Raw genomic sequence first — 21,490 nt, forward strand, 5'->3', positions numbered from 1 at the left:
AACCAGTAAACCATGATTGAAAAGTTTGGTTTGGTTTAAGATGAAACCAAGCCTTAAAATTATCACGGGTTTGACATCAACATTTCCTTTGTAGACGCATTTTGACCTTCTTGAGATGTGTCACATTCCGAGATTTTAGTATACCATCTACATTAATTAAACCATTGAATTAAATAAATATTTAAGATAAATTAATTAATCATTAAAAGAACATTAGTTAAACCATTAAGAGAAAAGAAAGTTAACAACCAAAAAACCTTTCAACCAAACCATTTAAAAAAGCCTTTAATCCTATAAACCGATAAACTAGAGTTTAAAACCCACCCGAACTAAAACCGAACCATTTATTATTAATCCAAACTGAACCAAACCATTTAATTATTTTGGAACCAATAAACCGGTAAACTATGGGTTAAAAGTTTGGTTTGGTTTCAGACGAAACCAAGCCTTAAAATTATCAAGGGCTTGACATCAACGTTTCCCATGTAGATGCATTTTGACCTTCTTGGGATGTGTCACATTCTGAGATTTTCGTATACCATCTACTTATTCCCAGCTTTGTGTGACTTTAGATGGTAGAAGGGTAATAATATATATACCTTTCCTATGCATTTGGGTGGGATCATTATGTGCCATGGAGCTACTTGTTTCTACTTGCCTCTTCTCGAGACAGGAATTTATTCGCTTAATTAGAAACTCATCCAAGCTTTAAGAAGACTGCATTACCAGTAAACTTTAGTTTTAAACCCCAAGATTGAAAGTACAATTAACCAAGTGTAAATACCCACTTCAAGGAAATACATAATCTTAACCATGTAGACAAACAGATAATCTTTTTTTATCCAATACTCTTTTCGTTTATGGAATTATTTCTTAATATACACTTGGAGCTTAGCTTAAAGATTATCTCAATTTACAACACAAAAAAAGAAGATTATACATATAATTTTTAATAGAAGATAAGCTCATATCTCAGTAGCCTACACACAAGTAACCCAATGCTACAACTCAGAAGTCCTCTTCACTACACTCACTTCAGCAAGCCTCAATAGCTTGTCCTGGATAAAGTATCCTGACTGCCATGTTAAAAGCTCAAATGAGTTCAAATCCTCACACCAGCATTTATTGGAAGAAAATGGGAAAACTCATGATAAGTATTACCTTTACAACAACTATAGTGTGGGGTTCTGTAGATGAATACTCAACTTCATCAATAATCAGATGATGGGTTTTGAAACAATCACCGACTGGATCAAATTTTTTCACACTGAACTAGCCAAAAATCTGAACACAAAATGTAGAGCATTTCATATGATATATAGCATATCAATTCACCTACACATTTACGCATATACAAGAAGTTTATTTATTCCATAACATATATAACATATCAAAGATTTAGGTAGCTTCTTACATTAAGTTAGGCCGCAAGGCATTGTAAGTAGGCTGATCTTCTTTTACTTGCTCGGAGGTAGACTCCCCGATGTGTGTATAAGTCTCCTTGTAGACTCTCTATGTAATAATCCTTCCTAACTAATGGGAAAGTAGCTTCATTTTGGAAAAAAAAAAAACAATAAACAAATATGATACATTAAACAACTTTATTTAATCCATATGATGTATAACATATCAATCCATCTACATATTTATAAATATACATAAATAAACAAATATGATATGGATCAAGAACTTTATTTGAAACAACCATCCATAAATACCTTTAAGAGTTGTTTCTCAGTCATAATGACACCCTAGAGCATGGATTTGAGCAGCTTTGCATTGCTCGAACTATCACCGTCTAAAGTCCTGTTTTGAAAACTTTCTGGGACAGTTGCAGCTGTCCGATGAAGATTATCCGCCACATCTAAAAGATCAGCTGCAAAAGACTGTTCACAAAATCAAGAAAAACTCGCAAAACTATAAATCTCCACCTGGATGCGTGTGTGTAAATATATGCATGTGCATGTGTGATATGTACGTACATGTATATATGTGTGTATGTATGCATATATATACATTGTGTAAATTGTTCATGTTTGTATGCATGGATGCTTGTCTATATACATATATATGTATGCATGCATGTTTGTGCTTGTGAGTATATGCTACATGGATGTCAGGATCCAGCACAAAGTTCTACCTCCACCGCATTTTTCTTGATTCTCTCTGCATCTCTCCTTGTTTTCCCTCTTAGATTTTCAACTTCAGCAATGCATTTCAACACCTGTTGTTTTGCATTTACAACCATTTGGTCTTTTTCCTTCAGTAGATCCTCTTTTTGTTTGAGTATCGCTCCAAGATCCATGTCATTTGATTTAACACCTCTTGTCTGAAATCAAGGGCTATGGGCGTTTTTGTTTTTCTTTCTAGATTCTCGCTCACAGTTATCATTAATTATCTACTAACATCAAAAAGATTCATCTGATCTCCTGAACTGTGTCCAGGGCACTTTGGCTTTCATTTTTATTCAATGTCATGGGCGAGACAGGATCTAGATCGACCTACAAGACAAATCATGACGACGAATATGGCTGAAATTCATGTTAATCATACTCGGTTTTCTAAATATCCACGATATTGATTAGTGCATGCGAAGGAATGATTTTGGGATGGGTTACAAGCATGAAATTCATGGAGAATATGTGGGCATTAAGTGGTGGTAAGGGGACATGGTACGTAAGGTTGGTTAGTGTGGTGGAGGGTATCACCAAGTGTATTTGGCCATCATTGGGTGGATTAGACATGCAGAGGAATGATCTCAATGATATGGTGATAATATGGCCCATGTGTCTTCTATGCTTGTATTCGTGGAGAGAGAAGACATATTGTACATATACTGAAACTTTTGTCTTCACAGCATCTCCAACGCAGGCTGCTCCAAGATGGAGAGATCTCTGACATACCTTCAATGCGAAGTGATAATGGCCTTGTAGTGACAACAGTAATGAGGCCATGGTCCAGATTGCTGTGGCCACAGTGCACACCACATTACTATTGCCTGATCTATTGCATGATTTGACTTGTAGCATTGAGTGATGCAGCTAAAGAATCAATTGATGATCTGTTATTGTCTTGTAGTCAAGAATCCACTTGTGAAGTCGATTGACTAGTAGCACGAGGTCAACAATCCACTTGTGTAATTCTTTTGATTGACTTGTAGCATGAGAGATGTGGCTAAAGAAAGTTGTGATTGTCCTAAATACATGAGATCCAGAATCCACTTGCGAAGTTCTTGATTGTTGTCCTTTAACACTCTCTCTGTCTGTTGAGTTCTACTACGAACAATCCCAAGCATTGTGGTCTTTGTATTCCACGATCTTGTGTAGTGAACCAATGCCTTGGTAGAAGACACAGCTATTTTCCTCTTATTCATATAAAACACTACAATAGCAGACATAGTGTTCTTCTGATTCCATTTCTACCCCTTGATCGAACAATTGGATATCTGTTCCTACATAGATTTGCATGCACATCTTCCTATCTCCATTTCTAACTAATCTGAAGAGATCCTGAGCTGCCTGATCTATTGCATGAGTTGACTTGTGGCATTTAAGTGATGTGGCTAAAGATTCAATTGATGATCTGTTATTATCTTGTAGTCAAGAATCCACTTGTGAATTGATTGACTGATAGCCTGAGGTCAAGGATCCAGTTGTGTAATTCTTTTGCCTGACTTATAGCATGAGGTATGTGGCTAAAGAAAGTTGTGATTGTCATCAATACATGAGGCTGCTGTTATTGTATTGTAGTCAAGAATCTATTTGTGAAGTCCTTGACCATTGTCCTTTAACACCTCTCTTCTCTCTATGTCTCTTGAGTTCTACCACTAACAATCCCAAGCATTGTTGGTTTTTGTTTTCCACGATCTTGTGCAGTGAACCAATGCCTAGGTAGAAGACACAGGGGGAGCTCTTATCTCATATAAGACACTACAGTAGCAGACATAGTGTTCTTCTGATTCCACGTCTACCTCTTGATGGAATAACTGGATATCCATTCTTCCATAGGTTTGCATGCACATCTTCCTATCTCCATTTCTAACTAATCTGAAGTTACCATGAGCTGCCTATCACACATATAGAGTGCATGAGATAGATGTGTATCATCCATATAAGGTGGCCTCAAACAAACCGATCCATTGACTTGTGTAAAAGGAGTGCCTTATAGTGGGTCATCTTCCTCCAAAGAGATATTGTGGGGCTGATCCATGTTTTTCCATTGTAGTGATGTTCAGATATGGAAAATCAAGACTATATTCGGGTTAATATTTATCTCATGCAACTAGAATCATGCTTGCATTTCAGCATACCAACACTGATCGTCTCTATTTTTCAGCCAGCTATTTTGATGACCTAAGTGCCCATCTTGAACACCCAATAATCCATTGGATACTGGCCACTGATCGAAATAATGCCCCCATCACTATTGACGCTGCTCCTATCTCTGTCCAGATTATATTAAGGGTCAGTAATGCTTTTCAGTATACAAGCAATCATCGTCTCTATTTTTAGGCGGCTGTTTTGATGACCTAAGTGCCAATCTTGAGTACCCTTGTTTAGGGAGCACTCGAATCCATCAGATACTGTCACTGATCTGATCAGAATAATGCATTGGTCACTATTCTGCCACTCCCGTTCGATTTCTAACTTATATGAAGGGGGCACCAATTCTTTGCTCTTTATCACAAGGGCAATCATTGTGACTAAAGGTCTCTCTAAATCTGTTGAGTTATGATCCTGATGAAGGTTTGATCCCCAAATTTCAACTCTGTAGAAGTGTTGATATTAGAAGTTATTTGTGAGAAAAGCTGTTAATACAGCAGCGAAGCAGTTGGAAGAAAAATAGACACCGCCAAGCTGTGAGAAGGCTTGGCGGTAGCCTGCGTCTAAGTCCTAAACCCTAAACCCTAAAATAGTTGTAAAATAATCCTAAACCCTAAAATAGTTGTAGAATATAGAGACACAGCCAAAGAGCAGAGTTGTTTGTTAGTAGCCACAAAAATTGAAGCTCTCTTGTATAAGAGGTTGGCATAGCTTATTTATACAAATATATAGGGATACATATGTGGGTAAAATGGTTATTTGGTAGTTAAGCCAAACATTTACAATAAATGAGGAATAAGAGAGAATAATCTTGGAAAATGTGGAGAGAGGCATTTAAAGAGTTTTGCAAATCTTAGAGAGGGAGAAATTTAGGAAGAGAGAACGTCGAGGACAGATAATACAGATTAAAGAGAATGCAGGTCCAGAGCTGCCACCCTCCAACACCTCCTCTTAGGTCTAGAAAGGATGTCCAACATTGAGACGACCGAGGAGTTGATCAATGGTTTGCCTTGGAAGTCGCTTAATAAACAAATCAGCCACATTTTCTAGAGTAGAAGTTGATGACTTGTGATTCCACTAATTCACGCACAAAATGGTAACGCGCTTCAATATGTTTCATTAGCTCTGTGCCAATGCATGGGCACTTTGGCTGTAAGTGAAAACTTGAATAGGAGAGCCTTGCAAAGCACCAATGCGACACAGTAGTTGCATTAACCAAAGCAACTCGCAATAAGTATCTAAATAGGCTCGATATTCAGCTTCCGCTAATGAAGTATAAACTCAAATTTTCTTCTTTGATTTCCACAAAGTTAAGCCTGAGCTTAACATCAAACAAAAGTGGGATGTGGACTATCTAGAATTAGTGTCACTTGCCAAATCAATATCTGAGTGAAGAACAGACCCAATTAACCTTCCATATCTTGTGATATTTTCAAATATAGGAGAATAAGCTTCGAGAAATAGATTTGAGGTTCGATCAATAGGACATCAGAGTTTCCTACAATTTGACATGCCAAGGGCACCAGAAGTTGTGTGAGATACCTATGTTGGCTGAGGAAGATACCACCATGTGATTGACAGACCTCAAAACCTAAGTAGTGGAAAAGTCCTAAATTAGTCATTTGAAATGTTGTTTTGAGGTCACCAAGGAGTTACTCTATCTTAGAAGAAAAGGACCCTATAATTAGTAGGTCCTCAACATATAATATGATCAAGTATAAAAAATTATCTTGGGAAAAGACGTAGAGATCACAGTTAACATAACAATGCTAAAACCCAAGAGAGAAAGAATGCATCAATTTTGTCATACCAAGCTTCGAGAGCTTGCTTTAAGCCATACAAGAGTTTGTGTAGCTTGTAGACAATGTTTTTCTGCTCTAAGATCTCAAAACCTAGAGGGTGTTTTACATAAACTTCCTCTTTTAAGTCATTGTCAAGGAAGGCTAATTTGATATCCATTTGAAATATAGGTCATTTTTCTGAGTTGCAAGTGCACAATCACATCGAATAGAGGTGTACCTTTCTGTTGGTGCAAAGATTTCCTCATAATCCACTCCTTCCACTTGTGAGTAGCCTTTTACAACTAGGTGTGTCTCACACTTATCAACAGTTCCATCAGCATGGTAGTTGGTCTTCAAATCCATTTTAGTCCAATGACTTGCCTATGTTCGGTTCAAGATTGTCAAACTCAAACCATTTAAAATTGAAACTTAAACCGAACCAAACGACGAAATTGCTTGCACCAAACAGTTACAAACAATTCATGCTCAAACCAAACGGTCTTAGAGATTTTCAAATCTTTAAAACTGTTAAAACTGCGGTTTTGCAGTTCCGTTTCGGTTTTCAAGTTAGGTCAAAATTCAAAATTTCACATTTTAATTTTACAATTTTCAATATTTCAAATTTAAAGATTTTTCTTAAAATGTTCAAAAAAAAATTTAAACCATTTAAAATGTCTATCTTAAACTACCAAACCATTTGAACCACATTTTTAGACTGTTTTAACAGGAAACAATTAAGCCTATGAGGCTCGAACCGAACCGAACCGTTAACTGTTAAGTCGTAGTTTTGTGGTTTCAGTTTGGTTCAAGCCGAACCGTTGCCGATTGCTACATGTGATTCCACTTAAGGGAATTAAGTTCCACTTCCATTGCCACTTTCCACTCCAGAAGAACAAGAGTTTCTTTTGCTGTAGTGAATTCTTGTGATTGCACAATGCATAGCAAGGGAAAGTTGTATATCCCATAACTTATAAGGTTTGGATTGCGTGCCGTATTCAAGGAGCACGCATTTCTTGGTTTTGGACTCAGTTTTAGTCTTTTTATCATCTAAGCAGAGCTTGAGTCCAAATATGATTCATTAGTGATTGACCACAATAGAAAGAATTGATGGGGGCTATATATGAAGTTTTAACATTTATCATAAAGATTGTATTTAATGAGGATTGCAAGTACCTAGAGGTTTCTCATGAGACATTAGATGGAGGTTGATGATATTTTTAGTCATTCACCTATACATGTTCATGTCCAAGTCCTTAGAGTGATGCATGATCATGATACCTTCTCCATCCTTTAATTCGTCTAATCAAGATATCAATATTAAATTTTGCAACAAGAGTGCAAGATGTTTTTGCAAGTGCCCACATCCAATAACTACGTGCATAACCTAACCAGTGCACACACTCTTCTAACTTGTTACTCATAATCGTCCAAAACATCTTCAATCTTGTACTTTGGTTTATAAACAAACTAAATTGGAGGTGCAAGATGAACCAACCAGTTACATGGCATGGGGGTCTTTATATTTCGTTGAAACAACCACACACGTTTCCCACCTTGAACATGGGTCTCTAGGGATAAATCTAGGTTCTAGATTCTTGCAAGCATTTTTTTGTTGATTAGGCAACGCACATATGATGAGAAAGCTTGGCTTAAATATCTTGAAGTTGAAATACATGATCCTTAGCAACAAGATCCTTCGAGAATTTTGGATATTCAAGCAAAGTCTGATACGGATGATGACCTATGGTTGCAAAGAGTGGAGTTGAAACATACATCAAATTAGTGAAAGCAAATTTTGCAAAATGCAGAAAATTTTGACCAAATGATCTTGTTGGTAGTTTATGAAACAACAAAGATACTCTTCTGTTCTCTTATTAAAGATGAATGATAACCACATTTATCAACCATGCTCCAAAATTTTGAAATATCTAGCAATAAATAATCTCACCAATTTTATAGAAAGGTTTATTACATTTGCTTTAAAAGAAATTTGAAGAATTTCCATTGTTGTTTGATAGAGAAAGGACCCAAAATTACTCAATTCTACTTTATACCCATCTTTTTCCCTCAAAATCCTAAATTGCTTCACTTCTACATAATATCTACCCTTTCCCTAAACCCCGAAAACCCAAAATTTTATCTAATTTGATGTACAATCATCTCTCCTTTTCACCAAAACCATTTTCCTACATAATATATAAACCCTAACTTATTCAATTCTATTTAATACTTTCCGATCATCCAATTTTACTTAGGGCCCAAAAGAAGCTATGACTTTACCATCACCCCTCCCCAACACCAAGTCAACTGCTCTAGATGTCGTTGGTCAAGCAGGGGCATTTGGGGACACAATAATTTTAAGATATTTTTGGGTGTTTTTCGCATGTGCCAAATGGAGGGCAATATCTTTGTCTGCCCCCCCCGCCCCCCCCCGGCCCTTTCTAAGTCTTAAAACAAGAATTAGCACTAATATTGAAGAGTACTCATGTTTTGGTGCCATAGAACATGGGCATCATGCATAATAAAGAAATGATGCATCGATATTGGCCACAATCACTTTTGGACGAATGTTCCAATCCCATCTAATTATTGGTCCAATGGTGTGGTCATAGTAAGTAAATGATAACAAAGTGGTTTGAGCAAAAACCAAACCATGAAACCCATAGTTTAACAACTTCAACATTTCAGTTTTTCATTTAAGTTACTGAAATTTGTAAAACGGTTTTGTTTGTCTTGGGGGCTTAATAGTTAAGTTTGGTATGCTTTGAAATTGTGTTAGCGTTGAAGATTGAAACCATTGATTTAACAACACTAACCACAAGAATATGTTGGCTTAAACATGTTGGTTTAATTCTAAAGATCTCTTAAATTCTTTGGTTTGGTTTGAGTTTCAAATTTAAAAAATAGTTGCAATTTAAGACTCCCAAATCAAACCATTGTCTATTGCTATTAATGTGTTCATATTGGATATGGAATTACCTTTAGTAGTTAATCTTAATTTAAGCGTGGAAAAAGGAATTTAAATTCATTAGGATATGGAGCGAACACAATCTCTCATTGGTCTAAGAATTCCCCCAGAGAACTAATCATGTGATTATAGTTCTATAATCACTTATTAATTCAATTAATTTCTGCAATTTTCATAGAGATAAAAAAACAGTGGAAAACAACTACAAATAGATAGTCTTATGTAAAATTTGTTGCCAATTCAAAGCTCGATTGGAGACATCTTGAGTGGTAAGGCATATTATTCACACTTACTGCCCTTGCTCCTGAATATGGATTGGAGTACATCTTTAGTAGTAAGGCATATTATTCACAGTTACTGATCTTGCTCCTGAATATGGATTACCATCGATGTGAAATAGCCATTATTTGTTGCCTTTGTTGAAACATGAGAAAGCATGGAGTAAGTTTTCCTCACATCTATTGTTACGGGTAGCCACAAGGAACACATCATAATGTAGGGTGCCACAATTGTCTAAACCAATATGTATGAACTAAACCCACATTTATATACACTAAGTTTGCAAATGTAGAGTCAAAATGCATGACCTTATGATGTTCATCATATAGCCTCTACCTTTGTTTCTACCCCCGTGCTGAACCAAGATTCTACTAACCCATACAACCAGCTCACTCACAATATGCAGTATTTTACATGAGATCAAACACAAGCCAAGCAAGAATTGTTAGTTGAACATGCTAAAATATTACAAGTTTTGGCATCTTGCTACGGTCAAAAAACCCATTACAAATGTAAAGCATCAGGGAATACGCTTTCCAGAGGTATTCCAATTCTCACACACTCTTGATCAGGTTCAAAAGGTAGCTAATGAGTGTGTCACCCTCCACAGATATTGATCAACAAGAGGAATAAAACCATTCTTTTAATTTTTGGCTGTTTATAAAAGCTGTGAATTCAAAGCTTGTAAATTCTATTCTATTTTTTGGAACACAGGATAAAAAATGACACATAACTTGAATATTGATTCCGAGATAAGGTGCATTGTTTTAAAAATGCAAGGACATTCAGCATTGCTACAAATTCTGAGGAGAGAATCCCTTTTTCAAAGCAACCAGGGAATACACCAACCTTCTCCAGAATCACAATCCCCTTCCTTTAAAATGCTTCAACCACAAAATAACACTGAAAATTAAAAAACAAAGCCCATCTTGCTGCTGAGAGTTTTAAGCAGCATATTTTCTCTCGTCATGAAAACGTGCTCTTTCCAATATGTGCTTGCACTTGCTGTACATGATATGGACAATCTGAGATGGATGTTAAAAACACCTTAATGAAAAACTCCATGGAAAAAGCTAACGATGTTGTACCCGAGAAAGAAAATTTTGATATGTAGATTAAAATGAAACTTTAAAGAAGTCAAATCATCTCAATCACATCTTGCCTAATTACAAAAGTTGATTCCAATCTAAATTGAGAAGAAACCAAGAAAATGCAACATGTGACTGCAAGATTATTCAGAGAGACTCAGGCATGAAGTTGTTCAGAGTTATGTTTTACACATTTATTCATGCTATTATTGAAAAATGAAGGGCAGTTTCCCTATCTCACCACAAATTCCTTCAATCAGCAATGGTGTGTTTCAAATCAAATAACGAGGAGCTATTGTAATTTATTATTAAAAGAGCTTCATCATGCCCATGTGATGCTATTGACTAATGGATGACGGACACTTAAGAGGGTGGTGCTACGAGCCTGCCTTCAGGAGAAAATGGTGAAGGATCCACACATTGTTGTTTTTCCAAAAGCAAGTTCACCACCATCTCTGCTGTTCCAAGGGACTGTTCCAATAAAAGCAAAAATATTATTAGCTTCACATACAGACTTCAAAGAATATGGTAGCAATTAAAAGAATATATCTAAATTAGGTGCATGCCACATCTGAAATCTACAAACTAGTATAGGAAACTTCATTGATTAGAAACAAACAACATATCGACTAATTTATCAAAAGAACAGAATATAAGAACTCCCTCAGAGCTAGAGCTAATTTAGAAATTATTTTGACGTTTTCTTGAAACATGGTTGCTCAACAAGATTAAAATTCAACTTAGCATTCTACAGTGGAGCCATCATCAGTGGATCTAGATTAAGTTATTCTGGACTTGGACAGAAATAATTTATTTGAAAAGAAAAAGCTTACATTTCGGTCATCTCACTGCAAAAAAGGAAGAAAATTGTATGCGCATAGACAAAGAAAACAGAATGAAAGCATATGCATCAAAGCTGCAAAGCCAAGAGTGTCCAAAGCATGAAGGAACCAATGAATATGACATCTCAAGATGAAATTGGCATATTGGACCATCGTGAAGGCAAAAACACAGCAAAGAGAGATTATATCCTGGGCATCCAGTTGGTATGCAGTTGGAGGATTATGGTCAAGTGGACCTTATCCGTACTCATTCAAACACAGGTGCAAGAATGGGGAAGCAAAGTTCCAGGCTGGCTCTTACAACCTGTATGCTCCTTTTCCAAATGGAATCAAATCAACTTAACGTAGCATGGACTATATCTTGAAACAAAACATATGTCTAAATTATTTATTCGTTCAACATGTCCAATAAATTACTAATCTTGTAATATAATCCCGGCTATATTTTTCTTTTTATTATATCCCAAGAATAATAATTTGGAAGCACATGTCATGAGTTAATTCTGAATCCTTCAAAAGAGATCATTCCATTCGTCTTCTTTTCAATATCTGCCATAACAGTATATGGATGCATTATTTCATTGGCTTATCAAATTTAGGAGAGAGAGAGGGGGGAGCCTATGGAAATATGTGTATAATCATATAAAGTAGCAAAAACACTAGTATACCCATAAAGTTTTCTGAGTAATTCTTTAAATTTTAGGGGTACTCTGGTAACTATCTCAGAGTTAATGATAGTTAAATGTTCTTGCCTATAAAGTGACAACACCTCAAAGTCTTTAAAAGAGAAAGGGGGGAGTACCAGGGCAAGGCCTTCCCCTTCATGACCAGTTGCTAATAACAGTCTTCCTAAACCTGGAACTTCTCCAATCATAGGACGCCCATCTGGAACTGCATGGTACATAAAAACAATTTGGCTGAGCTCAGATAATTGCAAGGATAAAACAAACTAACCATAAAAAAGGACAAAACACTAAAATACCCCTAAGTTTTAAAAAATTACCGGGATTCCCCTATGTAGTAGTAAATTCTGCACCATGAAGGGGAATTCCAGTAAAATCATTAAGAATGTTAGGGTACTTGGGTAAATACCCAAGAAGTCAGGGGTATTTTGATGTTTTTATCTATCAAAAAGCAAACATTTCATACCATATGGACGATGTCCAATGCGAACTGTGCCAGCTTTTAATGCCTCTGCCAAATGAATGTCCGCCAAAGCAGGTAAGTACTCACCTGCTTTTTTAAGAATAGCTTCCATAACATCATATTGAAGGCTAAAATCAAAGCCTGCAAACTGCCTGCTACTCCCTTCACGTCAATCAGAAAATATATGAGTAAGACTGTGAGATACACTCCCTAGATAGAAAGCATCTATTATTAAATTATAATTTATCAAACAGAAGGAATGGTTCCTACCCTAATCATCCCAGATTAGATCTTCAAAGTTGGAAACGTTTAAGCAATTTCATAGTCAGCCTAGAACAATTTTCACTGGATCATGGCAAGGTTTAAGAGTAGAGCTCACTTTTGTAACAGTAATCATCCCAAACCTTGGTTTTTTTTGTTATAGGATTTGAGCTATAACTTCTATTCTCTTCCCTTGGTTATGAATAAAGTAAATATAGTAATGATGAAAGGGACACCAGTCTCTGGAGCAAGTTTCAAAATCCTAATCTCTTAGATCTAATATTAAGTCTAATGAAACCAAACCCTTAAGATGTTATTTCATTTATGTAATATTTCTCCGGAGGCAAAGAATTACAGAGTGCATGATAGGGACGAATATAAGTGGGCATGATAATAAACATCCATCAGGTCCCAAGTGTAAAACCCAGTGCATTACAATGAGTCATCATCTTAGAAAGTGATGTTGTTGGGCAATCAATAGGATTTCACAGTCATGTATCTATCCAAGGCCTTCAAATCGTCTGATGGAAAACAAGGTCTACATTGCAACAGAATGGGAAGGGTGAAATTGACCCATCTATGAGGACATAGTAAATTTTATAATTAATGTTAATGAATTGGCAACTTCATAAAATGCCCGACCAAGAATAAATTATATAACAATTATAGATATTATATGTTATAATATATATTGAAAAACTTATGGAGTGCATGATAAAGATGTGTACCTATACAAGAAGCTTGATAATAAATCTATTAGGTGATGAGCGTACAAATAGCTCCTTGCAATAAGTTAACATAAATAACTGTAACTTTGTCAGGTCTCATATGCCACCTCTTTTTTAGGAAGTTGAAAAAAAAGAAAAAAACTTAATTCTAGCAAGAACAGACCTGCGCATCCTCTGTCTTCGTATTCCATTCACTCATAGAGTCAGAAGAGTCATCTCCCAATCATTTCATCAACAAAGTTCAATGATAAAAAAGATGTCCCTGTGCTTCCATTAGTCTCGATCTCTAACTGATATGAAGAGGTCCTGATTTGCGACAGTATGGAGTGCATGAGGGAGATGTCCATCCCTGAGTTCTTATTTATCCCATAAACATCCATAAGCTCCATCGCTTTCCACAATGCCCTCAGTCATGTAAATGACCAAAAATGGGGATAAACGGAGCATATATAATCACTCAAACATCACCATATGATGAAATAAAAAGGAATGATTTCACCACCATATATTTGCTCAAAAAAAAGCTTATAAGTAAGCTAGAAGGAATTTGAGAAATAAAGAAAAAGGCATAGGTATGTCAGTGTCTAGGGTTTGGGGAAGAGAACAAATCAGACTACAAAGAACATAAAACAATATTTCCATGGAGAGGACTGATGTAGGAAATGTTCCAAGTGGAAATGTATAGCTTCCCAAAAAGCAATCACACCACGTGTTGTTAAATGCAACAGGAGAGTAAATTTTCAAAGGGACAGATGAGTGTAGGCAGAGACAGTGTGTATTGGATGAGCCAAGATTATCTTATCATTAATATGGTTGGTCACACACTCATTGGCTATTGTCTTTGTAAATACCAACAAAATATTCTACACGATTCAAAAGTGGAACTTCACCAAGAGAACCTTCAAGTTTTTTCTCGAAATTTTTATTTAGAACAACAAATTTGAGGAAAAAATTAAGCCAATCTCATTAGCTATCCATTAATAGAACAATGCATAGACATAGAGAAGTCCCAACCAGTTCTATGAATTTTCTTGTATTTCATCCATCTTACACCGCCTTTTAAAAATCAAATAATTTTCCTTCCAAACAAATTGAAGTACATCAAAATACCTAATAGCAGTCGACCTTCTGCATCTATTGTAGCAGTTGAAGCAATACCAAAAGTATCAGAAGAGTCTGCAAGCTTTTCGTATGCAAATTCCATTAAACCATGCCTTAGATAAATTTGCCCAAGGCTTTCTAATACCAATAAATGTCCCTGAAGAAAAAGACAGCAGTGAAACTGTTCTTGAAACTTCCAACCTATGCAAGAAACAGGCATAATACATGTGAATGTTTATACTGTCAGTTGAATCATTTTTATCCAAAGAATTTTTTTGGAAGATGCCGATAGTCATAAAAACCTTGAAGTTATTGTATGTTTCGTAAAACATACATTCCAAATCAACCCAATCAAATTCGCTAGTACAGCATTTTCAGTGCCTTCCAGTATGGAATAAGTGGCTAAGACATAGACATTCAGTGATTTAGACATCTAAATATTCCAGCAGATATTTAAAGCATCCTGATGTGTAACAATCACTCAACCGAACTGAACTGCGAAACCGCGGCTTAACGGCTTAACAGTTTAAACAGTTCGGTTTGGTTCAGGATTGAGTTTTTTTGCGGTTTGGTTCGGTTTTAACAGATTGAAACCGCAGTTTAAAATGTTTGATGGTTTTTTTATTTTTAGATTTTTAAATTTGTAGATTTTTTTGATGTTATTGAATTTTTTTTAATTTTTAAATTTTATTTTCTTTTAACAGCCTTTTCATTTTTAAGCCTAATTCTCACATTTTAGGAAAAATCTTTAAATTTTTGAAATAATGAAAATTTTTAAATTTGAATTTTGACCTGAATTGAAAACCGAAACCAAACCATGAAACCACGGTTTAATGGTTTAACGGTTTGGGTTTTACCTAATGGTTCGGTTCAGGTTTCAAAAAAATTAAACGGTTCGGTTTGGACACTCTCGAACCAAACCATTGCCAATTGTTACTGAAGTGTTCTCCCGTACAATGATGTCGGCTACAAATGATTACATGTATTTAAGCCATTTAATTTTTAGGAAACTAGAGTTAAAACTGATATTTGTTTTGTTGCTCACTTTGACGAGTTAAAATAAGCAGTGGTAATCTTCATTAGAGATATTGATATATCTTGTCCACAGATCTTATTCATTCCAATTCAAGCCCTTTATTGGAAACATTCTTGAGAGTTGAAATCACTATTTTAAAAGCTGCAAGGGATGATTTCTATAATTGATCTATCCTAAAGAATCGACAGACAATGAATGCCCAGAGAAACTATAGCCAGTACAAATTGTGAAAGATTTGATGACAGATGAAGAAGGGCTGTAGATTAGGTGCAGAAAGATAAGAACATATACCTGGATCTGAGCTAAGGAACCAGTACACTAAAAACCATTTTCCCAATACCTGCACCTCCTTGCCTAAATGAATGAATTTGATCATATTAATAATTAAAATTTCAGTGACAACCATAGCTTGAACAATATAGATGGTGGACTGTGTTATGTGAACAAATAGGGCGTTTTAACTGGACATATCGTCTATAGAATTGCTGGTAGCCTAATGTCTAGGAAAATAGAAAAGTAGTTTATGTAACAGCCAAAGAAACAGGAAAATCCCACTTGTGGGGCTGTATAATGCCAGACAACAGCCTGACATTAGGAAAATACGCCCCAGATGCTGCCCTTTGACAGGCCAGAAGAACTATCCCACTAGCGATGTACAAATTAAAATACTGAGAACATCCATATGTAATCTCTCATTTGGTCTCTAAGCCATTTGGACCTCTGAAGAGATGTTAATATATCTTTCTTTCTTTGTTATTGAAAACAAGATTAGTGTAACAGTTAGATGACAAACATTACGGTACCCTTGTGCTAAATATGGATTAGGATTAACAAATTTGGATCAAACTGTAATGAGTTATAATCAAGCAGATATAAATCAAGAATATGAAAAAGTAGAAAATCAAAGGTAGCACTAGAAGTTAATCAAGATAAGCCTTTACATCTAATTGCGCATTAGTGTATTCAAGCCTATGATTCCAGAGACATGATTGCCTATCAGACATCCTGCGTACATGTGAAATATACAAGAGCCCGCACTTAACTGGCAGAAAACTAGCATATTGTTTCATGTGGACATACCTTTCGAGGTTTTGTGGCTAAAACATAGGGTAAGGAAAGTTTTTCAAATGCATTCTTCATCAATTCCCCACTCCAAGCACCAGCAGCCATGATTACTCGTTCTCTGCAATATATTGCTCTCCTTGTGGTTTGCACGCCTACCAAATGTCCATATTGATCTGACCTGATAGAAAAGAAGGTTACTCACTTAAAAAAATGAAAAAGGTATCCAATATTCTTGTCAAAGCATACCATAAGAAGTTCATAACTGGATCATAAAATATTTCCTCAAAACGACCAGCTGAGCAATACTTCCGATTCTCCTACAATTTGAAAACAGACCAATTGCAAGCATAAGTTAGAAACAAATAGTTTATCAGAACTATAGATATTTGTAGCACAGATCCTTGCATAGATATTACTGCAATCATTTATAGACAAGAAAGCAATATGTGCTTTTCGCCAACTTCAAAATATGTACATCAACTCCAATGCAGTTTTTCCCAAAGTTGTGCATAGATCCTGGGTTCATGACAAACTCAGCAAGAATCACATATAAATTCATCCGAACAAACTGAATCTTTGAACTTAAGGATATTATAATTCAGAATGAGATTAATTTTCACCACTTGGGTGCCAATTCAGGAAGGGAGTTAAAAGGTTTTGCACCTTAGGTTTCAAAATCCTAATGTTAATAACATCAGATGACAGGAATTATATGGGATAATTTAAAATATGTATGCATGTTTTCTGACATTAACACAGAACATGAGGCTCCAGGAGGAAACACTACTCTGCAATGTTTGATGCACTGTTGGCATATTGGAGAAGGCCACAAAAGGAAGGGAAGCATTGGCTCTCTTCTGAGTAAGTTCTAACAACAGGGAACTTGCTTGCTTTTGAATGCTTCTAAAGATATTTCCACAAGCTTTTATTCTCTGGATTCCTGTCCAATACCAACTCAGTAGAAACTTATAAACATGTTTCCCTCTATGCTCATTTCAAGATCATTCTCCAGACTATGATACTGATATCATGGTATTCTCTTCTTTTTTATCAAGGAGCATTCTGCCTTCCCAGCTTTCTGATTGATTTACTTTCCCCATAATTCTCCATGACGTTACAAATTTGAGGAAAAAAAGCTATCCAGCAGTTTGCTTCAATAAACAATAATGATTACTTTCGCATCAGTTCATTCCATATTTTCCCACTTTTTCCACCAATAGATTTACATCTTCATCTAGTTTCAAGTTCTACTAGCTCTACAAAAATCGAACGCCTTCTTACCGCAATCAAATAGTCGAGCACACAGAATCCATGTAGATTCTATTTGCAATTGGTGACCATGCACATTATTGTATTTTACTCTTTCATAGTTTCATAAAAACTTCACACATTAATAGCTGTACGGTTTTCCACATTCAAACCTTAAGAGCACAATCATTGATTTCCTTGTCTCATGTTTAAAAACAAAGCAAAAGAGAGACAGTGCCCACTGTTGCAAAATATGCCACCGCTAAATGTGCATCAATTTGACTATCATCATGTGTCAACACTGCAGACCCATCTGCACCAACATTAAGCTGTGGCTCAATTTTACGAAGAGCATTAGAATCAAGGAACTCAGTATTCACTCCTTCAGCATATAAAGTCTCTGCTCTCTTCCGAAGGGAAAAGGCATGCTCTGAAGTAGTTCCAAACAGCAAGCTCCCTATACAACCAAATAAATGCTTACTGAAGACATAGCTTACAAGTATAATAGCTGAATGTTTTATAAGCTCAGTGGAAGGAACCTGACCTGTTCTTTTATATCCAATTATTACTTGAGGATCTAGCTCCAAGTCTTGCAAATTCTTTGCAAATTCGCTCCACAACAAATTACTTCGCAGAGAAAGTGGCCAGGTAGCTATAGAAGGTGACTTGTGCCCAAGCCATATATAGCCTTGCCCTGATGAAAAGTATAATTCAGTGTGCATTTCACCTTACTCGATCTTAGAAGAATTCAATTTTAAAAGCAATTTGTACAGCATTATCTATCTAGTTTGCAAACAATCACCACTTCTCACAAATAAAACTCTACAGCAGCATAGTTCCTTCATTGTTCATCTTATATGGGGTATAGTAGCTTATTCCACTCAATTTCCTGAACCCTGTGCATACAAATCACTGAGTGGTGGCCCAATAGAGTTTCTTGCATGCTTTTCTGAGATTGATCACCCAAAAACAAATAGCGTTCTTCAGGGAGCATGATAATTCCACAGCTTCAGACAACACAATAGTTGATTGTGTCTGACATTTCATAACAATAAGCGTATATATAGAAATTTAGATTTTCATGCAAACCAAGAGTGCCATATTAAATTTGTGAAATCTCCATAAACTTTGAATAGTGCTGCCTTTTGTAAATTTAGTTGCAAAACTATTGGATCATATATAATCTTATTAACAGGAAATCATGGATTTAGATTAGTCACAGGACATGGTAATTAATCATCTTTACTAGAACTCTGAAGTTCCTCAGAACATTGCAAGTTTTTGTTCACTAACATGACGGTTCAATTTCTGTGCTTAACACTTGGAAATATTTAAATAGGAGTGGGATATATGAAACATTCATAGTCTTTCAATGGTGCGGTGTTCTGCCTTTTGTCAGACTAGTTCAAGGTTTTTATTTTAAAAGATCTCAAACTTTGGCCAGATTAGTAGCAAAACCATGGATCGTAACACCATGGATTTCAAACTAGTTCAAGGTCCTACAAAAGAGATCTCAATATTTGAAGGCTTCTAATCTAAACATTCTAATTTTACTCTCAGTTTCAGAATATACCGCAATTTCAAAAACTAAAAATAGCTTTCCGGTATCAAAAATGTATTGTTATCTAAGCTTGGGTTTTCCGAGAATTGAAATTTTCATATCTAAGTTTGTGAAACCTACAGAAACTTCAATGATGATGCCTTGTCTCAGATAGATTGCAAAAACAGGATAATGTAAAAAAGAGTTTTAAAATGGATTTTATCAAACCTCCATCTAAATTTGTTAAAATCAACATGCAAAAGTTGAATTTGGAAGTATCTGCATATAAATTTTGAATAATCCACATATAGGTTACACAAAAATCAGAATTCTCTTCATATCTAATATTCAAATGAAATTTGGAGAGCACCACATCTAATCATGGTTATTATGAATCTGAAATCTCTGAGAACATTCATAAAATTTGAGACTTTGAAGTACGATAGTGTTTACTTTTTTAAATGATTTAGGGAATATCTTTTTTCACTATACGGAAATCAGAAGCCCAGAAAAAAGTTTGGTCTTTTCCTGAAAAAGTTGCAAAACTATAGGCCATATGTGATAAGATGTAGGCAGAAAACAAATTCTGGGGTTTCTAAATATGTGCTGTTTTGCGTCAAATTTGTTGAGAAGAACTGTGGATCTTATATCATGATACACACACAAAATTTCTCACAGTTTTGGAAAATCATACTTCATGTCTGTCATCACTAGTGGTAAAGCTACAGATAATGTCTCTACTCATAACTAAATGCTGGTAAATCTCAGATTTTAGAAAACCATCTTCAATTTCCATTGATTAGGTGCAAAAATCACAGATTATAAATAAACATAGAAAAAACAGCCAAGTTTGAGGAAATGTTCTGCCTTCTGTCAAATTTAGCTCCAAAACAATGAAGAATTTGTGTCTCATACATAGCACATTAAAATCTGAACCTTCATGAAATTAAAATACAAACTGACACAGATATTTTGCATTTCCATAGCACAGGAAGTTTTGATATTTCATGAAATCTGAAGAAAGTCTGCGTTCTGTTGTCATATTATACGAAAAACCAGTGGATCGTCTCTAAAACCTTATAATTGAGCACAATAAGAAAAACAAATAAAAATCTGAAGATGCAGTAATCAGAAGGTTAATAACTAACCAGCACCGGTAGCACCTGAGCATGGCCTTCCAGCATCCACGAGAGCGACAGAGAGATGAGTATTGGAAAGAATCCTATGAGCTATAGAGAGACCAATGATCCCTGCACCAACGATCACCACATCATACTCCAATCTCTGATCCAGAGATGGAGAAGAATAAGCGGGTGAAGCTTGTGCGCTAGCTAATGTACAGCTCCTCTTTTTCTCTCTTCCTTTCAGAAACGATCGTGAATTCGGTTCGGAAATTGATGCACATGGAGGAAGGAAACTTCTTGAACAAATAATAGGAGGAGGAGGAGGAGGAGGAAGTAGAAGGCTACGGAAATGAGCAGGTGATGGTTTGGAAACGCCATGGTCATGGCAGCTTGCGATTTTCTGCTGCTGCTGCTGCTGCTGTAAAGAAGAAGAAGACGAAGAAGATAACGACGATGAGAGGTGGAAGGTAAGATCTCGCGGCAGAGCACACATGGTGCAAGGACAAGGAAGAAGGAGGGGTGGGTGTGTAAGTTTTGTTTTGTGGGGAGGAGGATTAGGGTTTGGTCGCTAGGGTTTGGTCGCTGTGTTCTCTGCTATCTCTGTGCAGAAGAAAAGTTGATGAAACAGACGCTCCGCGGAGCGAGGAGGCTAATGATAATTTGAAATGTCTATATTTCTTTTTTGTTCTCTTTCTGCTTTTTGTATTGTATTTTTGCTGGGATTGTCCATGGACAGAAGAAGAAGAAGAAGAAGAAGAAGAAGAAGAGAGGGGGTAGAGATGGACAGAGTCTACGGGTCATCCCACGGGTGGGTGGGTGGGCGGGTGATCGGCCATTGGCTCGTCTCCAAGGGCTCCGTCTCTCCATGCGTATAATTCCTCATGCCTCCACTTTTGCCTGTGTCTCCACATAGACATTCCATATCAAGGGGCCTTTAACCCCCCTTGCAGTTCCCCGCATT

General features: G+C 36.1%; 1 protein-coding gene and 1 pseudogene across 2 annotated transcripts; both read right to left on the reverse strand.

Moving 5' to 3' along the window:
* Positions 1 to 1,001: 1,001 nt before the first annotated feature.
* LOC147858320 (grpE protein homolog 2, mitochondrial-like) lies at positions 1,002 to 2,716 on the reverse strand (annotated as a pseudogene). The gene is made up of 4 exons (XR_015530448.1): positions 2,141 to 2,716; positions 1,719 to 1,886; positions 1,162 to 1,284; positions 1,002 to 1,076 (listed from the first exon to the last, which is right to left on the reverse strand). The product of XR_015530448.1 is annotated as a grpE protein homolog 2, mitochondrial-like (transcript).
* Positions 2,717 to 10,488: 7,772 nt separating this feature from the next.
* LOC147858321 (FAD-dependent oxidoreductase family protein) lies at positions 10,489 to 21,066 on the reverse strand. The gene is made up of 9 exons (XM_087327075.1): positions 20,554 to 21,066; positions 18,410 to 18,559; positions 18,108 to 18,322; positions 16,864 to 16,934; positions 16,633 to 16,795; positions 14,526 to 14,673; positions 12,430 to 12,588; positions 12,083 to 12,171; positions 10,489 to 10,909 (listed from the first exon to the last, which is right to left on the reverse strand). The coding sequence occupies exons 1-9, from the start codon at positions 21,020 to 21,022 to the stop codon at positions 10,802 to 10,804; spliced, it is 1,572 nt and encodes a 523-aa protein (XP_087183201.1). The 5' UTR covers positions 21,023 to 21,066; the 3' UTR covers positions 10,489 to 10,801.
* Positions 21,067 to 21,490: the final 424 nt, after the last annotated feature.

Source organism: Azolla caroliniana, unplaced genomic scaffold (assembly GCF_043228905.1).
Source record: "Azolla caroliniana isolate FFs.n. ecotype wild unplaced genomic scaffold, voAzoCaro1.0.p SCAF_11, whole genome shotgun sequence".
NCBI lineage: Eukaryota > Viridiplantae > Streptophyta > Polypodiopsida > Salviniales > Salviniaceae > Azolla > Azolla caroliniana.

Coding starts and splice junctions, on each gene's coding strand:
- LOC147858321 (XM_087327075.1), bottom strand. CDS start 21,022: ATGTGTGCTCTGCCGCGAGATCTTACCTTCCACCTCTCATCGTCGTTA. Junction 18,560..20,553: donor CTCAGGTGCTACCGGTGCTG/GTTAGTTATTAA, acceptor ACTTTTCATCAG/GGCAAGGCTATATATGGCTT. Junction 16,796..16,863: donor CCAGTTATGAACTTCTTATG/GTATGCTTTGAC, acceptor CTTTTCTATCAG/GTCAGATCAATATGGACATT.